Below are 21207 nucleotides of genomic sequence, written 5' to 3' on the forward strand. Positions count from 1 at the left end.
GACTTCGGCTTCGGCCTTCGCCCGCGTTGACACTATTCGACCCGAGGGGCTCGCCTTCCACGACATCAGCTATTTCAGCTACGCCTCCTGAAGAATCTTCGCTCCCTCCGCTATGAACTCTGGCCAAGAGGGGCTAGGGACAGGGCAGACTAGCATCACTTTGCGCGTCAAGTCTTGTCCAGCGCTCGAAAGAGGAGAGCCGAAGACACTGCATCCCCTGCTTCGACTACGTCAACTACGACGAAGAATGATTCATGGAGACGACGAGGTCCAACCAAAGTCAAGCGACAAAGACTCTGCCTTTGTCATCGCCGAAGACCCTCGTCACTGCCAAAGACCTTCATCAGCGTTAAGACCGAAGTCAATCACTAGTTGTGGGTATCATCATGTATGTTTGGGCTCGGTAGGCGTGCGTACTCTTTTCTCCATCTGTTTTGTCCCACTGGGTTTTCGGATGGAGTTTTTAGCGAGGCGTATGAGTGGGCGGTCATGAGGACAATCCTCATGGCCAAGGTCTTAGATAGGGCTAGGCCACTTCCTATATATTCAGCTACTATGATTTGTTGTACCAATCAAACCAGAGTAGCTGAGGGGCTACTGTTGGGGGAATAGCCCAGCCCATAATATTAATGGGCCTCATGCAGCGGCCCGAGGACCTGATTGTAAATCTTATACTCGCCAGGGGGGCAGGAGAAAATTTCCACCTCCCTCCCCTCATATATATAGATGACCCTAGGGTCAAAGGGGGCTCGGACTCCCTCTCATGAGCATTTTCACTCTCTTGAGTTGAGCTCACTCGCTCTGGGTTTTTGTGCACCTTCGGTGCCTTCTCCCTCTCTGCTGCTTGGCGGAGTCTTCTCCCCGACACTTTCGTAGGTCTCTCCTGCCTTCTTCAAGTTTGATGAAATGCATAAGCCATATCTCGCTGTTACTTTTAGGATATTTGTTAGCCTGTCTACATCTGTTAATGTTGTATATTTGTTAAGGTAGTATATTTGTTTGTAGCAGAAGGGCTTGTACTGGGCAATAGATTGCAAAAGCCCCCCTAGAATTCAATTTGAATTAGAATATATTTTCAGGAAACCTGGGTATAGTGTTACCATTAAGTAACATCCTACTGGATTTAGAAATGATGACTGAGAACTTGAGAGTTCAACCTTTTGCACTATTTTTGGCATCTTTTCGCTGCTCAAATTCATATGTTCTTGTTGATTTGCAGATATACTTGTCCCATTAGACAACGACGTTTCCTGGGGCACCAAACATTTTCTTACATGCAAAGATCCTGACTGCCAACATAGCTTATGGAAAGCACTATCATCTATGAGTTTTCTTTAGATTCATCACTAATTGAATACACACAGTTATTAAATTTCAAATGCCTTTGGTTCTTATGGTTGAATATCTATACTTTTTAGATTATGGCAGATCAAAACATGGAAGATTCCGATATTGTACCTGCACCGAAGCTCATTGAAGTGTTTTTTCCAAAACTGCAAAGGCCAAGTAGATCATTGGGTTGAGCCGTATCTCAGGCTTACAATAGATCGGTTGCGTCGAACGGAGAAGCCATATCTGAAAAGTCTCCTTTTACAAGTGGTAAGAAACAGAACTGTTGCCCTTCTCCATTTGTTCTAAGCATTCTAATCCTAGTCAGTCATCATGCCTGATTGTTACAAAGCTGCTGGCACTTTCTTCTTATCACTTTCTTTCATTTTTTTTTAAAGATTTCCAGTATCAGCTGCTGAATTATTGTGTACATAGGTAGATTTTTATAGAAAGTCATTACGGTAGCACTTCGTTTTCCATGTTGCCAAATCAGCACTCAAATTTCCTTTGTTTGCAGAGAGTATGCTAAGAAAGTCTGCTGCTTAGGATTGATTTCACTTATTGGCCTTCCAGCTAGTCACGTTCCAGGAGAAGCTCTATGAAATGGGTGGAACGAGATGCCTTCTCAGGCTCTCGGTTGCATGTTAATATAGGCTAGGAAAAGACCCTAGTGTGGCACATACATCATCATGTACAAGAAGAAGAACAACAACTTAACTTACAAGACAAGTAGAGCAACAACCTCTAGAGCCTACCTATCCTAACAACTAGGATACACAGGATACATCTCAACACACCCCCTCAATCACAACTGCTCCTGCAAGTTGAGATTGTTTCGAAACAGATGTAGCTGGCGAACAGAAAGAGCCTAGGTAAATCCATCAGCCACTTGATCAACAATACTAGTAAATCGAACATTCAGCTGCTTCAAATTAACTTGTTCCCTGACAAAGTGATAATCTATTTCAATATGCTTTGTCCGAGCATGGAACACAGGATTCTCAGACAAATACTTGGCACCAATATTATCACACCAAAGACATGCTGCTTTTGGATGAGAGATGCCCAATTCATCATGTAGTTTATGAACCCACATTACTTCAGTTGTAGCATTTGCCATGGCCTTGTATTCAGCTTCTGTACTTGACCGAGATATAGTGGCTTGTTTTCGTGCACTCCAGGATATGAGATTACTACCAAGGAACACTGCAAAACCTCCTGTAGAGCGACGATCATCAGGGCAACCTGCCCAATCGGCAACAGAGAAGGCACTAACCAATGTAGACTTGGACTGACTAATTTTCAGACCAAAGCGAATAGTCCCTTTAACATATCTGATGATCCTTTTAACAGCAGCCCAATGCATGATCGTTGGTGAGCGAAGAAATTGACAAACTTTATTCACCGAAAAAGAGAGATCAGGTCGTGTCAGTGTAAGATACTGAAGTGCTCCCACAATACTCCTGTATCTTGTAGAATCATCCGACCCAAGGAGATCTCCCTCTCGAACCGACAGCTTGTCAGTTGTGGATAGAGGCGAGCTGACAAGTATGCAGTCCTCCATCCCAACACACTCAAGGATACTAGTGGCATAGTGTTCCTGATTGAGCAACAAAGCACCATGCAACCGTGTAACCTCGATGCCAAGAAAATAATGGAGATCACCAAGATCCTTGATAGCAAACTCCTTTTCCAACTCATGAAGAAGAGCATTACCAATATCACTAGAGGAACTAGCTACAATAATATCATCAACATAGACCAGCATGAAAACCGTATGCTGACCTTTATGAAAATAAAATAGAGATGTATCTGCTTTGGATGGTATAAAACCCATGGACTATAGCTTCTTACTTAAATGTGAGTACCATGCACGAGGAGCTTGTTTAAGGCCATATAGAGATTTATCCAGCTTGCAAACATAATGTGGTAAACTCTTGTATTGATATCTAGGTGGCTGACGCATATAAACATCTTCATCAAGAAACCCGTGAAGAAAAGCATTTTGTACATCGAGTTGGCGAAGGAACCAGCCCTTAGACACAGCAATAGAAAGAATCAATCGAATGGTGGCTGCCTTGACAACAGGACTAAAAGTATCCTCATAATCAATACCATATCGTTGCTTAAATCCTTTAGCAACGAGACGAGCCTTGTAACGATCAATAGACCCATCAGCCTTCTTCTTAACTTTATAGACCCACTTGCAATCTATAACATTTCTCCCTTTTTGTGGTGGAACCAAATGCCAAGTCTTGTTTTTCAAAAGTGCACGAATCTTAGCATCCATAGCTAATTTCCAATTCTTATTGGCTAATGCATCTTTAAGATTAGTTGGTTCCTCAGAAACACTAGCAAGATGAGCATACCGAATAGTACCATCAGTATAGGTCTTGGGCTTGCAAATACCTTGGGAGAGACGCATAGTGGGGCGCTGAGCCGCAAGCAGGGGCGCAGGATCGAACGCTGCAGGGGATCCAAAGACAGGATCAGGTGGGCCGGACGGTAGATCCGAGGTGGATTGCACCGGGCCCGCCTGTCCTCCAGCCGCCGACCGGGATGTGGCGATAATGAGCTGCACCGGCCCACAATCCGGCAGGCTTGGGCCAGATGGCACATGCGGAGCGGCTGGCGACGGGACTGGAGCGGAGGACGACAACGGCCCGCCAAGTGGTGCCCTCGGAGCTGGTGATGCGGAGTTCGTTGCAGGTGAATCTGGCGCCGATCCCAGAGATGCTTCACGTGCAAGATCAACCTCGTGTTCCGCGCCATTGATGTTTCGTGCCGGCATGAAATAACGGGGTTCTGGTTGCAGATTTGCACTTGAACCAGACTCGGCCGGCCCTGCAGAATTTTCGAAGGATCCTGTAGACTCATAATCATCATTAGAAATAGGAGATGAGATCAAATTAGTATCACAGTTGTTGCCCCCTAGATTTGTAAAATTCTCGGGAAGAAGAAGAATTTCTGAGCAAAGGCGAGCGCAAGCATTTGGATGCAATGAGGCAAACGGAAAAACTGTTTCATCAAAAATCACATCGCGAGAAATATACACGCGGCCTTCCTTGACATGCAAGCACTTAAAGCCTTTATGCATGTTACTATACCCAAGAAACACACATTGTTTGGAACGGAATTGAAGCTTTCGAGAATTATATGGCCTTAGATTTGGCCAATACGCACATCCAAAGGTGCGTAGAGCACTATAATCAGGCACTTGTTGATGGAGGCGCTCAAGGGTGGTTTCATTATTGATGACTTTAGAGGGGAGTCTATTAATAAGATATGTGGCTGTGATAAATGCCTCATCCCAAAACTTGAGAGGCATGGAGGCATGAGCAAGAAGAGAAAGGCCGACTTCAACAATATGGCAGTGTTTACGTTCAGCTGAGCCATTTTGTTGATGTGAATATGGGCATGAAACATGGTGAGATATGCCAATGCGTTGGAAAAATGAATTAAGTTTTTGATATTCCCCTCCCCAATCAGTTTGCATAGCCACAATTTTCTTGTCAAACATGCGTTCAACAAGTTTTTGGAAATCATGAAACTGTTGAAAGACTTTTGATTTATGGCGCAACAAGTAGATCCATGTAAATTTACTATAATCATCAATGAAACTAACATAAAAATTGTTCTTGCCAACAAAAGTGGGACCGGTCCCCATACATCAGAAAAGACTAGTTCTAGGGGAGCCCTAGACACACTAGTGGATTTAGGGTATGGAAGTTGATGACTTTTGCCCATTTGGCATGCATCACAGACAGACTCTTTATTTGACTTGGAAACAAAAGGAAGTTTATTCTTGTTCAATACTTGTTGAACAATGGTTGTGGAGGGATGGCCTAGACGAGCATGCCACCGGGACGCAAGAAGCTTGGTGACACCATGAGCTTGTTTATTGGTAGACTAGGATGGCTTCAAAGGATAAAGGCCCCCCTCACATCATCCTCTAAGCAGAACCTTCTTTGTTGTTTGATCCTTGATAATAAAATAAGATGGATGAAATTCAAAGAATGCAGCATTGTCATGAGAAAGCTTGTGAACAGAAACAAGATCTTTGCTCGCTTGAGGAACATAGAGAACATTATTAAGGACAAGATCTCTATTAGGGGTGCGAACAAAACTGTGACCAATTTGATCTATCTCCATACCTGAGCCATTGGTGGTGTGGACTTGATCGCCACCATGGTATTTGTCCCTCACGAACAGCTTCTCCAAGACGCCCGTGATGTGATCGGTGGAACCGGAGTCGGTGTACCAGTTCATGTCGATGCCGTACGAAGGAGTAGTCACAGCAGATGCAGACTTGACATCAGATGGCCCCTGGAACAAGGCATCAAAGTGCTTGTAGCAGCGCACGACCGTATGGCCCTTTTTGCCACACAGTTGGCACGTGGGACGTTCAGATGAGTCTGAACCACGTCCACCAGAGTTGCGGCCGCGTTCGCGACCACCGCGGCCATGACCACGGTTGTTGTTGCTGGCACCATGACCACCACTGGATGCCAGATTGGCCTAGATCCTGAGCCATGACCGGAGAGGAGCGCACAGCATTGCTCAAACGATGAAAGCTGTGTGAACAACTCACCCAAGGAGATTGTCTCTGTTCGAGCCACGATGGCCGACACCACAGGATTGTACTCGATGTCAAGGCCGGAGAGGATGTAGGAGGAGATTTCTTCATCCTCAAGCTTCTTCCCGGCAGATGCCATGTCATATGGTAGGATCTTCATCTTGGTGAAGTATTCGGAGATGGAGAAGGAGCCCTTCTGCGCAGTGGCTAATGCCATCCGAGTGTTGATGACCCGGGTGCGAGATTGGGAAGCAAACATCCCTTCAATGGATGTCGCGGGACTTGTGCGAGATTGGAGAGCACCGCGACTTGTGCAAGGATGTCGCGGGACAAGGAAGAGAGCAGGTAGTTGAGGATCTGTTGATCCTTCGCAACCCAAGCCCCATACTCGGGATTGGAGATCTGTTCGTTGGACTTGTCCGGCGACTTGGCGACGGTCTTCTGAGGGATCGGCATCGTCGAGCTGAGGAAATGCACCACCTGCGCACCCTTCAGCGCAGAGAGAACTTGAGCCTTCTAGAGTGTATGATTGTTGCGGGAGAGCTTCTCGGTCACGGGATAACCGAGAGAGGGAACAACAGCAAGCACGGAGGAGGAAGGACTTGCCATGGATCAGGTCGAAAAAGAACCGAGCTCTGATTACCATGTGAAATGGATGGAATGAGATGCCTTCTCAGGCTCTTGGTTGTATGTTAATATAGGCTAGGAAAAGCCCCTAGCGTGGCACATACATCATCTTGTACAAGAAGAAGAACAACAACTTAACTTACAAGACAAGTAGATCAACAACCTCTAGAGCCTATCTATCCTAACAACTAGGATACACGGGATACATCTTAACAAGCTCTAGAAAGGATTTTCAAATCAACGCTAGAGCTGCTTGTGGCTTACAAGGATCAAGTTGCAGGTGCAATTTACTCTCGTTTATATTAATGACTGTGAACACTTCAAAAAGTAATATGTGCTTCTAACACTTTAAACAGCAGGCTGAATTAATCAGCCTTCAGTAGAGTTTTGATCCCCTTGCTAATCACAGCATGTTTTTTTTTTGCCAGTGTTTTTTTCCCACCACCTTTATTTTACCTTTTGCTGTGATATCTTAGTGGTGAAGTGTGTGCACTTTAAATCCTTGTGTTGAATCTTGATCTTTTGCGTTAATAAGCAGAATCTAAGGCTCCCAGATTATAAATCTGAGTGCAAATATTGTTCCATTTATCTATCTTAGTTCAATAGCTTTGTTTTTTGAACTCCTAGCTTTTCCATGGTAATTTGGTGGAATCGTTCATTAATTTATTTAAGCTATCCAATTTATCCAGCCATAAGAAACTTAATGCAATTAAATAGTTCAAATATTGTTTGGATATGGCCTTTTTCAGGTTTGAGGGCTGGTATGTTGCACACCCTGTTTGGATACGCCTCATGGATTGCCTCAACCAGTCCAGGTATATTTGAATATCGATGTTGATGATTGTTGAATGGGAAAGTTAAAAATGAGGCTTAAGGCCAGATCGCCCTCTTTCTATACTCAAGAAACTGCATTTACAGATGAATCACTGCTTGTCGATTCACTTGGTATTTCTTTGGCTTTTATTGATTTGCATCTGTCAGTTGCATGACGTATCCAGGATAGATGCATGATGTATCCAGTTCTGTTGCATTAGGTCGAAATCTCAGAGACCGGCAAAACTGAACAACTGAGCATCAATTCTAATACTTCAGGCCGGAACACCCTCTTTCTGTACTCAGGGGACTCATTCTTTAAAATGCATACTATTTCCTTCTCTTTTATTTTTCTCTTTAGTGCGTGCCTCATGTGTTCTGCTGCTATAAGCTCATATGATTGAATTTCGTTGCTATAATTATATATATTATATATGCTGAACAAATGGTGTAATATTATTATATGAATATATTTGCTTTCATGTCTTCTAATTTTGTTTTGTATAATATGCAAGGTTGTAACAATTCGATCGAGAAGATGGCAGCTAGGGGTGGAGAGGAGTGGGCCTGAAGGTATGTAACCTTCGAGAGAAGCAGGATGGCCCAATCAGAGGCGAGGCATCAGTGTTGGCAGTACAGAGGAGTATTATTATCTAATAAATCATTAATGAATTCATTCTTTGATACCATCATCTGAATGCCGGTACCGCTGTGGATCATGAAAGGAGCATTCATGGGCTGATGCTATGACACAAGATCTCCCGAGGTTACAGATGCGGTGCAACTCTGCTTGTTCTTCAAATGGATGTAAATTGTGAATAGGATGTATAAAGTGATATAATTGTGAACAAATGTCAATCAACAGTATATATATATATATATTATTGCACCAGTTTCTTTTTATTTGCAAGTGTTGTTGCATTAAAGAATCAACATCGTTGGAATAGTAGCAACGATTTGAACTGGTGTTGCTATATCCTTGGCGTTGTGATATCCTCTAAAGATATAGCAATGACTCGTTCTGGTGTTGTAATATCTTCAAGGATATAGCAACGACTCTTTCTGGCGTTGTGATATCCTTTAAGGATATGGCGAAGATTTGAACTGGAGTTGTATATCCTTTAAGGATATAGCGACGACTATAATTGGCATTGTGATAACATCTATGGATATAACAATAACTCTTCATGGCATTGTGATATCCTCTAAGGATATAGCAACGACTAGAACTAGCGTTGTGCTATCCTCTAAGTGTATAGCGACGACTTCAATTGGCGTTGTGACATCCTCTGAGGATATAGCAACGGGTGACAAATTGTTACTATATCTTACAATGATATTGCAACACCATATGAGTTAATGCCGCATCTGGATAGCGTTGCAATATATGCTATTGCAACCGAAATCTTTCATTGCACTAGGGCGTGATTGCATCTAACCTACGTGGTTGCAAAATCAACTATAGCAACCCTCGCACTGGTTAGCGCGACAACCAAGGTTATTGCTTCAACAACACATTGCCACGCCGATCGTCGTTGCAACAAACCTGCATTATCCCAACTGAACACAATGCGATGAGATAGCCTATTGCCACCCAAGTATATGCGACGCCCAGATTCTTTTCCCAACGACCCTAAATTTGTTGATTTTCCTTGATATTGCAACGAAAATGGGCTTATTGCAACGATTTTGGGGCGTTGCGCAACATGCGTTTTCTGGTAGTGTAGTGCCCTCATATTTATTGGCCCTAGGGATACAAAGTACCACCCTAACTCTATCCCTAGTCCTACCATATTACAACACAACTCCAGTTGTAACCGAACTTGTACACATATTCGACACATATCCAACAAACTCCAACTTGGCAAATATGCACGCTACCTTGAAGCCGTCCATGCTCGAATCTCCGTGTACCGAACTTGAGTTGTCTCCCTTTGCTGCTCACTTAGAACAACCCGACGAGGCTGATCCCGCCCCTTTGTTGACCTTTGAACAGAACACCGTAACTATTGTAATGCCATCCATGACTCCACCTTCAACAACGCTTCCCATCAGTTTGTATTGGTGTGCACTTGACTTCTCACCAACCATGACTGTCTTGCCTTCCCGCATGACTCTCAAGGTCTTCTTATCAGGCACCGCCTGATACAGCCATCCTTCATCATGCAATAACCCAAGCGAAATCAGATTCCTCCGTAGCCCCGGCACATACTTCACACCTTTAAGTAGCATCTCATGTCCATCACACATCTTGAATTTGATATCACCCACTCCTATGATACGATAACCTGAATCATCTCCCAAATGAGCAAGACCACCATCCTTCTCAATGTATGACGAGAACCACTCCTTCTTTGGTGTTGCATGAAACGAGCTAGCTGAATCCAACAACCACGCTTCACAAGATTTTTCACTTGATATTGTGAGAACATCACCATCGCTATCCGAGTCATCCTGCTTCTTGGCAATCACCACACTTGTGATTCCTCCGCCCTTCTTTAGTTCTGGACACTCAGCCTTTTCATGTCCCCGTCCCTTACACTTATAGCACTACATCCCCTTCTTCTTGTTACCCTTCTTATCTTCAGCATTGTGATCACCCCTGACTACAAAAGCACCTCTAGAAGGATCTTCAGATAAATTGTTTTTCCTCCTTTGCTCATGACCGAGTAAAGCAGTAACAATTTCATCTACCTTAACATCCTCCTTGCCATATGTCAGTGTAGTAACCAAGTGCTCATAAGACTCCGGCAATGAACACAGAAGAATAATAGCCCTGTCTTCATCATCAATCTTCACGTCGACCTTTCCAAGATCAGCAATTAATTGATTGAAGACATTAATATGCTCTGCAAGATCTGACCCCTCCTGCATCTTCAGCCCATACAATTTCTGCTTCAGGTACAGCTTCCAGGTCAATGTCTTGGACATAAACTGCTCTTCCAATTTGTCCCAAATTTCCTTCGGCGATGTCTTATCCATGACATGGTACATGATCTGATCTCAGAGACAGCCTTATAGTAGCACATGCTTGCGCCTGCATCTCCGCCCACTTATCGTCATCCACCTTCGCCGACTTCTTCTCACCGATGGCTTTCGAGATACCCTGCTGAGCCAATAGGTCCTTCACTCTCGTCTGCCACAGCCCGAAGTTTTCGGTGCCATCAAACCTCGCCACCTCAAATTTGGAAGCCATCGACGCCATCTGCCTGTTGCCATAGATTGCAAAAAAACCTTTCACACACGTGAACTACACACCTCCTGCGTGCCCGCTGCCTTCATGTGTTGAAGCCGTGTGCCTCCTGCACGTCCTTGCGCCCTCGCCAAGCGCACCTTGCTGCTGCACACACATCGCCCAGTACACGTGCCGCCTGCGCATGCGGCTCCCTATGTGCCGCTGCCGCCGTACACCGCCTGTGCACAGCCACGCGCCGCTCAAGAACCCGTCGGCTTCCACGCCGTCGCACACGACGTTGCTGACCTGTCTGAGCACCGCCCTCTCCGCCTTCAATCGCGCAAGCCTCGATTAGCAAACACCTTGATTGCAATGTGTTGCAATCCCGTGTACTCCATAGTTGATTATATTGAGATTGGACAACCAAGTCCAAATAGGATTAGACTCCTACCCTCCTCCGGCCACGTTAGCTTCCCTTTTCCTGTTACGAGTCTCCTTGTGAACCTCCTGATCGATTGCCGCACGGAAAAAAAAAAGAGTCCGAGTCCTACTAGAGGCTGTTCCGAGCAAGATACAAATAAATAAATCCAAATGCTTGCATGCATGCAAACTTGCGGCCAATCACCATGCATAAGAAATAGAATCCAAATCCATGCAAGCAGCCACGTAACCATGCATGCACGCACACTACACAAGTCCCTGCTCCTTCCGCCTCTTGACTCTTGATTGTGCACGCATCTATTAGCTGCACCACCCACATCTGGATACCTAACAACATGTAGCGTCCTCACGCCTACGCTTCAACGTGCCCTGGCCTCTTGCTGCGTGGCCCACGACACTACTTGCCCTAACAGAAAAGCACGGGTGCCGTGCCTCTCGACTTGCTCGACCATCGTCCACAACATCTGCAATCTCGTAATCTGGAACAAGCCATCTCCATCAATCAACATGTCGAGTCCACCATGGCTTTCGCCACCATCGTTGCAGCTCCACCTTAGTCTGCAACGACCACCCCGATCAAGACCAACCTCCCGTCAGTCTGGTCGCGAGCCGAAGTCGTCGTCGCCGACGTCTTCCAGCCGCACCATCGAACCTAGCCGTCACGTCTGATCGGCCCCTAAAGAAACAGCAGCCTGCAGCCGCTATCAACCTGATCTCCACGTCTGGACGCATCCCTGTTGATTGCAGCTCATTAGACGGTTCGAGCCACCCGCCCGAAGTGTCAAACACCACCGATCGAGTCGTCGATCGCCGCCATACTCCACATTCCGCCCTGTCTCTCCCGGACAGCCTATGCGACCTTACACGGTGTGGAACATGCCCATCGCGCCTCCTCGCGGATCTTCTCCCTGGGTGTGGCTCTGGTACCACTTGTTAGAATAATTACGCGGAAACGATAATCGAAGAACACAAAACCAAATCACAAGATCACACGAACGAGAACGACACCGAGGCACGATATTTTTTTTAACGAGGTTCGGCGATGTGCCTACATCCTCGGGGCATGACTACGGGCGCTCCTCAGCATAAACAGCAGCTACACCGACATCCGGGCACCACTGCGGCAACGCCGCCTGCCGCCGCCCACACAAACCGCCAAGTCGTCTCACGGTTACACGGTAGTGCCCTCATATTTATGAGCCATAGGAATACAAAGTACGACCCAAACTCTATCTCTAGTCCTACCATATTACAACTCAACTCCAGTCGTAACCGAACTTGTACACATATTCGACACATATCCAATAAGAAGAGATTGAATCATCTTCAAATGCTTGTGTTTCCTAAATCATGTATCTGATTTAGGATCCTTTGCACTACTATAGTTATATTTTTTATCAACAAAGTAAGACTAATCTGTCCATATTTTGAAGCCATATTTTAAATGTACACAGAATTGCCTATACCAAACTTCATCATACGGCTGGTCCCACACGAACACGACCATTTACGGAGTATCTAATATTCTTTATTGTTTAGAACAATTGCATGATCGGAATGCTTGGACCAAACCAAGATCGTGACTGATACAGTCATACAGCAACTTCGATGCACAGACAGCAAAAAAAAAGTAAAACAGAAAAGGGACAAAATTCTGAATGGGCATGTCAGATCAAGATAATCCAGATTATAAAACAAAGGAACAAACAAAACTTGCCGTTGGAATGAAATATGTATCTTCTCTTGACATTGTTCTACACTAAAGAATGCGAGAACATTAAGAAGAAAGATGCACCGCTACATGAATTCACCACACGAACATTCAGAAGAAAGAGGCACCACTACATGCATCAACAGGAAGGGTATGAGATCTTCTGTCCTTGACCACACGGAAGTTCAGACACTTCCTCCCTTGATCAACAAGTCCAGAATCAACTGATCATCACTAAATGCATGATCTTTTTGTTCCTTATTTTAAAGGGGCCATATGCTTCCATCTGCTTACCAAAGTTGAGTTTTTTCCCTGATCATGTTTGAAATGGGTTGCCAGCCCACCAGCCAAGGCTTCCTACTTGTGGGGACTGCAAAGTTGAGCTCAAACATCTCTTTGCTGATGTTGCCACCCTCGCAGAACCCAACCAGCCGGGCCACAAGGTCTGCGCTCTCCTCGATGTGCACCTGATCGTTGGGGTCAGTCCAGAGCTTGTTCACAAGCTGCAGCTTCCTCTGCTTTGCGTCGAGGGGGACTTGCCATTTAATGAAGAGGCACTCCCGCTCTTCATCCGTTAGCCTTGATCCCATCCTTCTTGCAAGAAATTCCCGCTCATTCCTCAATGCCTTGATACTGTGCCATGCAAAACAGAATGAAAGGTGTAGATCCAGGCAGTAAACAAACAACTACTCCCTCTCTCACCAAAAGAAGCATTCTTTTTGGGACGGAGGGAGTAGTATCTATGTCATGATTGCTCATTCAGTCATGACTAATAAACATAGCAATATTTCATCAAACACACACACACACACACACACAGAGAGAGAGAGAGAGAGAGAGAGAGAGAGAGAGAGAGAGAGAGATGCTTCACTTTAAGGGTCACGTTAACCCTAAAACTATTTTTATTGCTGCTGGAACTAATTGCTAACGAACTGCATGTTAGATATTCATCAGTTACCTGGAGACAAGCGAAACTGCAGGGTCATCACCAGCTGCAGGGCTTGCATCACCGGCCTCAGTAAAGTGTTGTTGCAACCATGTTAGTCTTCTTACTTCAACTTCAATGTATATCTGATCAGCCCTATCTCCCCTGAATAACAGGTAGAACTGCGTCCTATGAATGATAGATACATGGCAGAGATCCCATAATTGAATAATGTGCTGCATCTGCTCCTTGAATAATCTATCCCATGAATCAGGACCGTCCTGTAGAGGACCAGAATTATCCACTTCCAAGTCATCATTCTGCTTTCCTTCATTAGATTCCAACTCCAAGACCTGTGAAAGAATGTAAAAGAACATATTTTAGCAGAATGGAAACATAACAAGTTTCCAGGAATAACATAATTCGTATATGTGTCCAAGATCAGGTGAGGTCAGAACCTGGCAGACTAGCAGCTGCTTTTGGTACTGAAGTTTTGCAACCCGCTCCTTCAGTTCAGTCACGTAAGCTCTGATGCTCCTCACATTTTCCTCTGCAGCATTTTGAAACATCCGCTGCATCTTTTTCATATTCACTGAGCTGGATCGCCTAAAGCGAGGTGTTTCATCACGTGATGATATGTCTCCATCCTCACACTTTGTGGGTGTAGCCTTTTCTGAACCTTCAACAGACACCATGTCACCCTCTGGGGCCCTGTTCTCAACTTCTGATTCTGAAGGCCTACTAGAAGAGTGGGGAGAGCAAGGTGCTCTTAGAAGATTTGCTCTGTTTATGTTGTTGCTCACACCCAGTGGAAGAAGCATCCTCTTTTTCTTCTTTGATCTGTTGGACTTTGGGGTAGTCTCATTACATGGCACGGCAACATTTGGAAGTGACATCACCAATCTGTCAATAGACCGCTGCACATTTTCTAACTTTGCCTCAAGTTTGGCAATATCATTGTCTTGCATATGAAGTCTAGAAATCTCATCTTTTAAATCAGATCCATTTCCTACATCTGAAATCATTTCCACGTCTCTGTTCTCAGACCTAACAGCTTGCATCTCCCTGATTTCTGCCTGAAGTTTAGCAATAGTTTCTGCAGCATCCTGGTTACCATGCTTGTGGCATTGAACTTCTTTGTGAAGTACTTCAATGGCACGGTTCGCTTCAACTTCAAGCTGTTGCTGTAGCTGCTCCAGCTTGCGGATTTCATGCTTTAACACGAATGGAGCAGTAGATGATTGCCTAATTGAGCTCCTCATCTTAATTTTATTACTTGGCTCTAGTGATCCTGAAAATGTGAGGCACTTCCGGGCTCTTTGTGGCGAGTCGAAAGGATTCCACCCCTGCAAGAATAGTGTGGAATTTAAAGGGTCAGTTAATGGTAAGAAAGAGAAGTTCTGGATGAACAAAGGCAGATTCTTACGGGCTGGTGATCACCATTCTTCCGCAGTTCTTCGAGCTCTGATTGTGCATCATCTCGCTGTTTCCTGAGTTCCTCTATTTCAATTTCCATCTACAGAATTCACTGGTTAGATCATGTAAAAAAGGTAAGGAATTTAAGTATTTAGTTAACTTTTTGAAACTAAGAAATAAACAATTAGTCTGTCAGAGACATTACCTGCCTAATCTTCCTGTCCTTTTCCATTATGAGGATATCAGAAGAGGAGGCGCGGTCAGGGGTCCTCAGCTCTGCTTCTAGTCTAGCAACCTCTGTCTGAAGGTGCTTCACCAATTGCTTATCTGATACAACCTGTATGGAACATGCATCCATGAGTTGTACATTGATGTGATTTCAACAATAAGGCACAAAGAAATGTTGACTCAGAGTCACAACTCATATTCCAGAGTCCACGACTCAAAAACCCTTACCATATTTACTTTTGCAGTATTTGTGACCTCTTTTGCACAGGTTGCAAAGAATAGAGTATTTCTAGATTGTTCTACATGTGTCAGGGCTGGGCTCATAGTACAAATGATTGCTGTTCTTGCATTTCCACCCAAAGAAAGCTGTAAAATACGTGTCAGCTTTGAATCCCTGTAGGGTATGTGTCCACTTCGTTTCTCTGAGCTGCAATGGAAATTTACAATTAAGTTTCAGTTCCAAATAAAGATGTATATTTGTTGCTAGAATTTTCTATTCAAACCAAGAAACAATGCATGTCTTTCTAACTCATATAATTTGAATGCTTGCGATTTCAGCAAGTGTGTGTGTTGCCGTTGCGAAATAGTAAGACTCCACAAATTTTTCTGCAACTTAGGAATCGGATGTACAGTTCTGTAATGCAGAATATCAAAAACATTTAAGAATACCGAGAAATTCAGGAAGGACTGAAAAAGCCATTCTCAATCATTTGCACTGATACCGAAAAAGTTCCATTTAGGTTTTGCAAGAGAATCACTATAACTTTGTTTATTCTAAAGTCCAACTTATTTATACATTGTTGAAAGTCCACAAATACAAAGAAATGAAAGAACATATATGTATAACAGTTGTTTTAACATGACACATGCTGCTAATGTGTGAGATATTACCCTTCACTTTACCTTAAGTAGAAGATTGTTGAAGCTCAAACTTGAACAAATTTGAATATAAAACAGCCAATCAGTTAATTATGCAGTATTCATCTAGAGTTTTCATTCAGCAAGATGAATTCGTGGGCAAGCAATATGCAAAAGTCGTCTAGATGTTATAACAAAACTGGAGCATAACTTCTTTGTGTGTGTCATGTGGGGGCGAAAGTATCAGTGCCGCGAGCGCGCGCGCGACGTCACTGGCGACACGGCAGCCACAGAGGCAGCAGAAATTAGTGGCCAAGCACTTTAGGAAGGCAAAGATTAAGGAATCAGGGTGGTTTATTTCCATATTAGCAGGCCTAAGAGCCTATATGTTTATTGTACTCAGCAGTTTGTCCTTCAAGCAAAGAATTATCAATTCCCTAATCCTCTCTCTTCTCAATCTCATCCTCTTCACCATTGGGCGCCCAGGGAAGGATCCCTGAGCCACTACCGGCTCCATCTCCGAACTGTGTAGCCGCGCCTGCTACCCTCGCCACCGGCACCCTTGATAGTGTCTCCACGATACATTTCAAAAAATGTTATACTCCAGTTGTCTTCCAATAATTTAAGCCAACCGATCAAGGAACTACATTCTTGAAAGAAAATATTGCACAACCACAAGATACAAACAAAACATTAGTTTTTTCAGACATGCTACTTGTTGGTGTATATTGAGCCCATGTATAGAGGCCTATCTAGAGGCCCATGTATAGGAACTATATATCCCACTCTTCTAGGGTTTGAAGGAATACAAGCCATTATTCTCTCCTACACTACTGACTTGCTAAATAGCATTGGACCGAGAAGAAAGCAGTATGTTAACAGAAAGTATCTCAGCTGGTAAATTTCTGTTAGCACATCGTCCATCTGTACTCATCTATGAATTTGTTGAGCTAAGGAACACCCATTGACTTAACACCTCCAACATATAATAACTAGAACTAAGGCTAAAATAACAAAACTGATAGAGTTATTGTACTCAGCAGTTTGTCCTTCAAGCAAAGAATTATCAATTCCCTAATCCTCTCTCCTCTCAATCTCATCCTCTTCACCATTGGGCGCCCAGGGAAGAATCCCTGAGCCACTACCGGCTCCATCTCCGAACTGTGTAACCCGCGGCCCTGCTACCCTCGCCACCGGCACCCTTGATAGTCTCCACGACACATTTCAGAAAACGTTATACTCCAGTTGTCTTTCAATAATTTAAGCCAACCGATCAAGGAACTCCATTCTTGAAAGAAAATATTGCACAACCACAAGATACAAACAAAACATTAGTTTTTTCAGACATGCTACTGACTTGCTAAATAGCATTGGACCGACAAGAAAGCAGTATCTTAGCAGAAAGTATCTCATCTGGTAAATTTCTGTTAGCACATCGTCCATCTGTATCTATGAATTTGATGTGAGATAAGGAACACCCATTGACTTAACACCTCCAACATATAATAACTAGAACTAAGGCTAAAATAACAAAACTAATAGAGTTAATGCAGAGTCCGTATGATGCATTTCATTAGCAGAAATCTTCAATGATGCACTCTCTAGATGAATGCAGAGAAAAGTCACTCAGACCTTAGCTTTCTGATGACAGTAGTCAAAGTCAACAAGCTGCGATTTATATGGCAACCTTCTTTCAACCTTGCACCTATGGCATGTGTTTGTGCAGCTCGTTCACTTCCGGCAAGGTCAACAAAATTCTGCAAACGAAGCAAGCAATTATTCAAATTATTAAATTCAGCATGGCAATATCCAACACCAAATTATGACAGTATGCTTACCAGGTTAGCAACAAATGATTTAACACATCCTGAAACTTCACGGAACCTGCTTTCGAGTGTCTGGATAAAGATATACAGCAGAAAAGGTTAATACTTTTCTCACCACGTTTTTTCTTCGAATGACCCTATGCAAACAGGATATATACCAGCCTAATGATTTGGTGGGAACGTGAGCTAGTGTCATTTAGTGCTGTCTCCCCAACTTGTCTTTGTTCTGCAATCATTTGAAAGGCCATTAATGTAATTAGCACGATTCACTTCTTCTTTTTTGACAGTACTCTGTAGTTACCTTCACAGATGCTGATTAGATGCCTCAGATGTTGGCTATCCTTAGCAATTTCTTCTTGCAACTTCTCCACAATGGTTCCTTTCTGTGAAACAGAAAATGTTTCCATTTAAATCACCATAGCATCAAAATTTTGGTGTGGCATTGTATAAACCAAGTCAGTTGTAAACGAACCTCAGGATCATCTAACAACCGGAGGGGGGCAGAGTCAGGTCGTAGAAGATCCTTCACAATCTCATTATAAATTTCCATAGCAGATATTTTGACAACAAATTCCCTCTCAGGAGTCTACACAAGAAACAATTATGTGTAATTAAGACTTTTGGGCATGTTAGAAAACAATCTTTCATAACAGCACAGATCATTTCAAAACTCACATTATCTATGTGCCTATAAATATCATTAACAGCACTCTCCGTAACACCTCTCATCGTGAATGTTTTACCGCTGCTTGTTTGCCCATATGCAAAGATGGTGGCTGCAAAATAAACACAAGTTAAGGGATCACTTGCAGATGATCATTCTACTACTACCAACATACAAAATGGGGATTAACCTACCATTAACGCCTGTCAATGCAGACATTGCAACGTCCTTAGCTCCCTCCTCATAGACCACATCTGTTTGGCAAGCTGGCCCAAAAACCTTATCTGGAGGGATACAGAGACATTGATTAGTTGCAAATAGATTTTCTTGAGCTGCCTTGCTCATGAATTAATCATTCAATACTACCAAAAGTGAAAGAGGTGGGTGCAGCCCGGTCCTGAGGGGGGCCCTTGTACAAGATTGTCTGGCTATCAGCACACTCCCATGCTACTTCATCCTTCAAAGCCAGCTCTTTCTTGCTTAATGGTCGCACCCTCACTGTAACAAAGATCTTCTCCTCCTTGGCCCTGGAACTGCCACCAGGAGTCGACATTGGTGTGCGCTCGTCCTTTGATGCAGGGGTGCTTGGTGGTCTTGACGCACCCATCTTTTATATTCTCACTGTATAAATCTAAACCACAAATTCCTGGGATTGAACAAGGAACAGGAGGCCTTCTCACAAAACTCTTGTGGGAAATTGACACTGGATCTTCCAAAATGCAACATTGGTCAAGTATAATTTATTATACAATCATATGAATGTAAAACAAATTTCATCATCAATCATAAACACAAATGCAGACAAACTAGTACAGATATTTTCTGAATAAATAAATGTGTATATTGTACCAGCTATGTGCCTTAAGCAGTTCTATCTAAATAAATAAATGTTTATTTTGTACCAGGAGAAATAAATCACAATTGCACGGGGATCTATAGGCACCAAACAGTCGAAATTTCAAGTGTTACAGTATGGAAAAGCAGTACTATAGGAAAGGAAATGCAGCTCTGATTTCCGGTAAATCCTTGCAACAGTATACATGCAGCGAACAAAGCAATTTTCCCAGTCGAAATTGCTGGTTCCAAGCAGCATTTTGATTCCGCTAATTTACACGAGAAATTGTTGATTCCAAAATCTTGCAATCCCCCCAAAAGAAACTCTACATTCAAATTCCAGATCATGACCCAACCATTCACAAAAGGGGAAAAACTAGTCCACACCGAAATTCCGGGAGATGCGTCGATCTGTGGTAAGTGGGTTTGAGTATGGAAAACCTGATCAAAGAACTAGTGTTACCAAAAATAGGAAATCCCTCAAGCGACCAGCCGAGATAAACTACCTTCCTTTCTAGAACAAATCCACCCAAAACGAACCAAACCAATTTCCTAATCTGCGTCGCACTCCCGCCACTGAGAAAACCGGCGGACACTTCTCCGCCTGTGCTGGCGCTACCCTGCCGTGTCAACCACAGGAGCAGATCAGCCCGCGGATGCTAGGGCCGACTCCGCCGGACGCAACAGCTCCGCCTCGCTGGGGGAGGAAGGCGGCAGGTCGTGGAGTCAACCGCCTCGCGAGGAAACGGGGGATTCGATTTCTAGAAGAGGGGAGAGGAGGATGAAGCGGAGAAGCCACACACCAGCGCGGTCGGGATGGGGAGGGCAATCCGGCCGAGCAACCGCCCAGGCGAGCGCGACAAGGAGGCCGACGGGGAGTCCGAGTGCCGCAGGCCTCGCCGCCGGTGCGCGTTCGCTCCGATTTCGGTAGAGGTGGTGAACGGGGCTCCGATTTCGGTTGAGGTGGTGCACGGAGTTCCTGTCTTTCTCTCTCTACTTGTAGCGTTTGAATTCTCCGGCTCGTTGCCGTGGAGAGGAGAGAGATTAGAGAGCGAGCAAGAGAGAAGAGTGAAGAAAAATAATTCGAGGGAGCGGAGCGGGGTGGTGCTGTTGGCTTGAAGCGAGGCTACAGGCTAGCCGCGCAACGGCTAGTTTTGGAAGGCGTCAAGCCGTCAACCAAAGACCCCCAACTCCGACGGTCCAACCTACCATAAAACGCCACTCGCCGACGCGTGATGGCCTACTTGCAGCCAGACTGCCGTGCATGCGCCGACGCGTGTAGGTTTTGAATTTGCTGTAGCTGAAAGTGGTTCCGTTGATAGGTGTCCCCCGGGAGTGGGTACACCGCCCCACACAGGGTCTAGTGGAAAAATAAGGAGAGAAAATTGATCTCTTAGCATCGATCTGGCCGTTTCTATGAAATACCATCCAAAGTGCATTGCTCCATAAAATAGAATCGAAAGAATGCCACATCATTTGGAAATAACATTCTGTCACTTGAGCTTTCTATCATTTCATTGTTCAACAGTGATGACTCAGGTTTTGAATTTGCTTCACTGAGTTAAGTGGCACTGCTTAAATTCAGCAAACATTGTGCGCGTGACTATGAAATATAATGCAATTATTGTTTGGATCCTCCTAATTTTGAGTATTTTGGAGGAATTAAAATCTACTTAATGAACTAAGCTATTTGGTTTAGAATGAGATCTCATTCGCCTGCAACGCCATAATGTCTGAACAGTATGTCGTTTTATACTACATCGTTGGGCCCACCTGTCGGGGAC

The 21207-nt window shown here is 44.2% G+C and overlaps 1 protein-coding gene, 1 long non-coding RNA gene and 1 other non-coding gene across 5 annotated transcripts; 1 reads left to right on the forward strand and 2 right to left on the reverse strand.

Moving 5' to 3' along the window:
- The first annotated feature begins 1418 nt into the window (after nt 1-1418).
- LOC120676922 lies at nt 1419-8246 on the forward strand. The gene is made up of 3 exons (XR_005676036.1): nt 1419-1599; nt 7282-7347; nt 7861-8246. It is a non-coding gene; the product is annotated as an uncharacterized LOC120676922 (long non-coding RNA).
- Nucleotides 5888-6026, reverse strand: LOC120677093. Its single transcript, XR_005676157.1, has one exon. It is a non-coding gene; the product is annotated as a small nucleolar RNA Z247 (small nucleolar RNA).
- A 4374-nt stretch (nt 8247-12620) lies between the features above and the next one.
- On the reverse strand, nt 12621-20572 carry LOC120673602 (kinesin-like protein KIN-7A). 3 transcript variants are annotated; one of them, XM_039954527.1, is made up of 15 exons: nt 20227-20572; nt 18956-19235; nt 18784-18873; nt 18601-18701; nt 18398-18511; nt 18227-18308; nt 18084-18151; nt 17938-17997; nt 17732-17856; nt 15470-15668; nt 15219-15350; nt 15024-15113; nt 14056-14943; nt 13631-13950; nt 12621-13305 (listed from the first exon to the last, which is right to left on the reverse strand). In XM_039954527.1, exons 2-15 carry the CDS (start codon nt 19194-19196, stop codon nt 12963-12965), a joined length of 2853 nt encoding a protein of 950 aa, XP_039810461.1. In that variant the 5' UTR covers nt 19197-19235; nt 20227-20572; the 3' UTR covers nt 12621-12962. The 3 variants fall into 3 exon arrangements, with proteins under 3 accessions (XP_039810461.1, XP_039810459.1, XP_039810458.1); XM_039954525.1 differs by having other exon boundaries at nt 18956-19292; XM_039954524.1 differs by having other exon boundaries at nt 18956-20572.
- Nucleotides 20573-21207: the final 635 nt, after the last annotated feature.

The sequence above is a fragment of the Panicum virgatum genome, chromosome 5N (assembly GCF_016808335.1).
Source record: "Panicum virgatum strain AP13 chromosome 5N, P.virgatum_v5, whole genome shotgun sequence".
NCBI lineage: Eukaryota > Viridiplantae > Streptophyta > Magnoliopsida > Poales > Poaceae > Panicum > Panicum virgatum.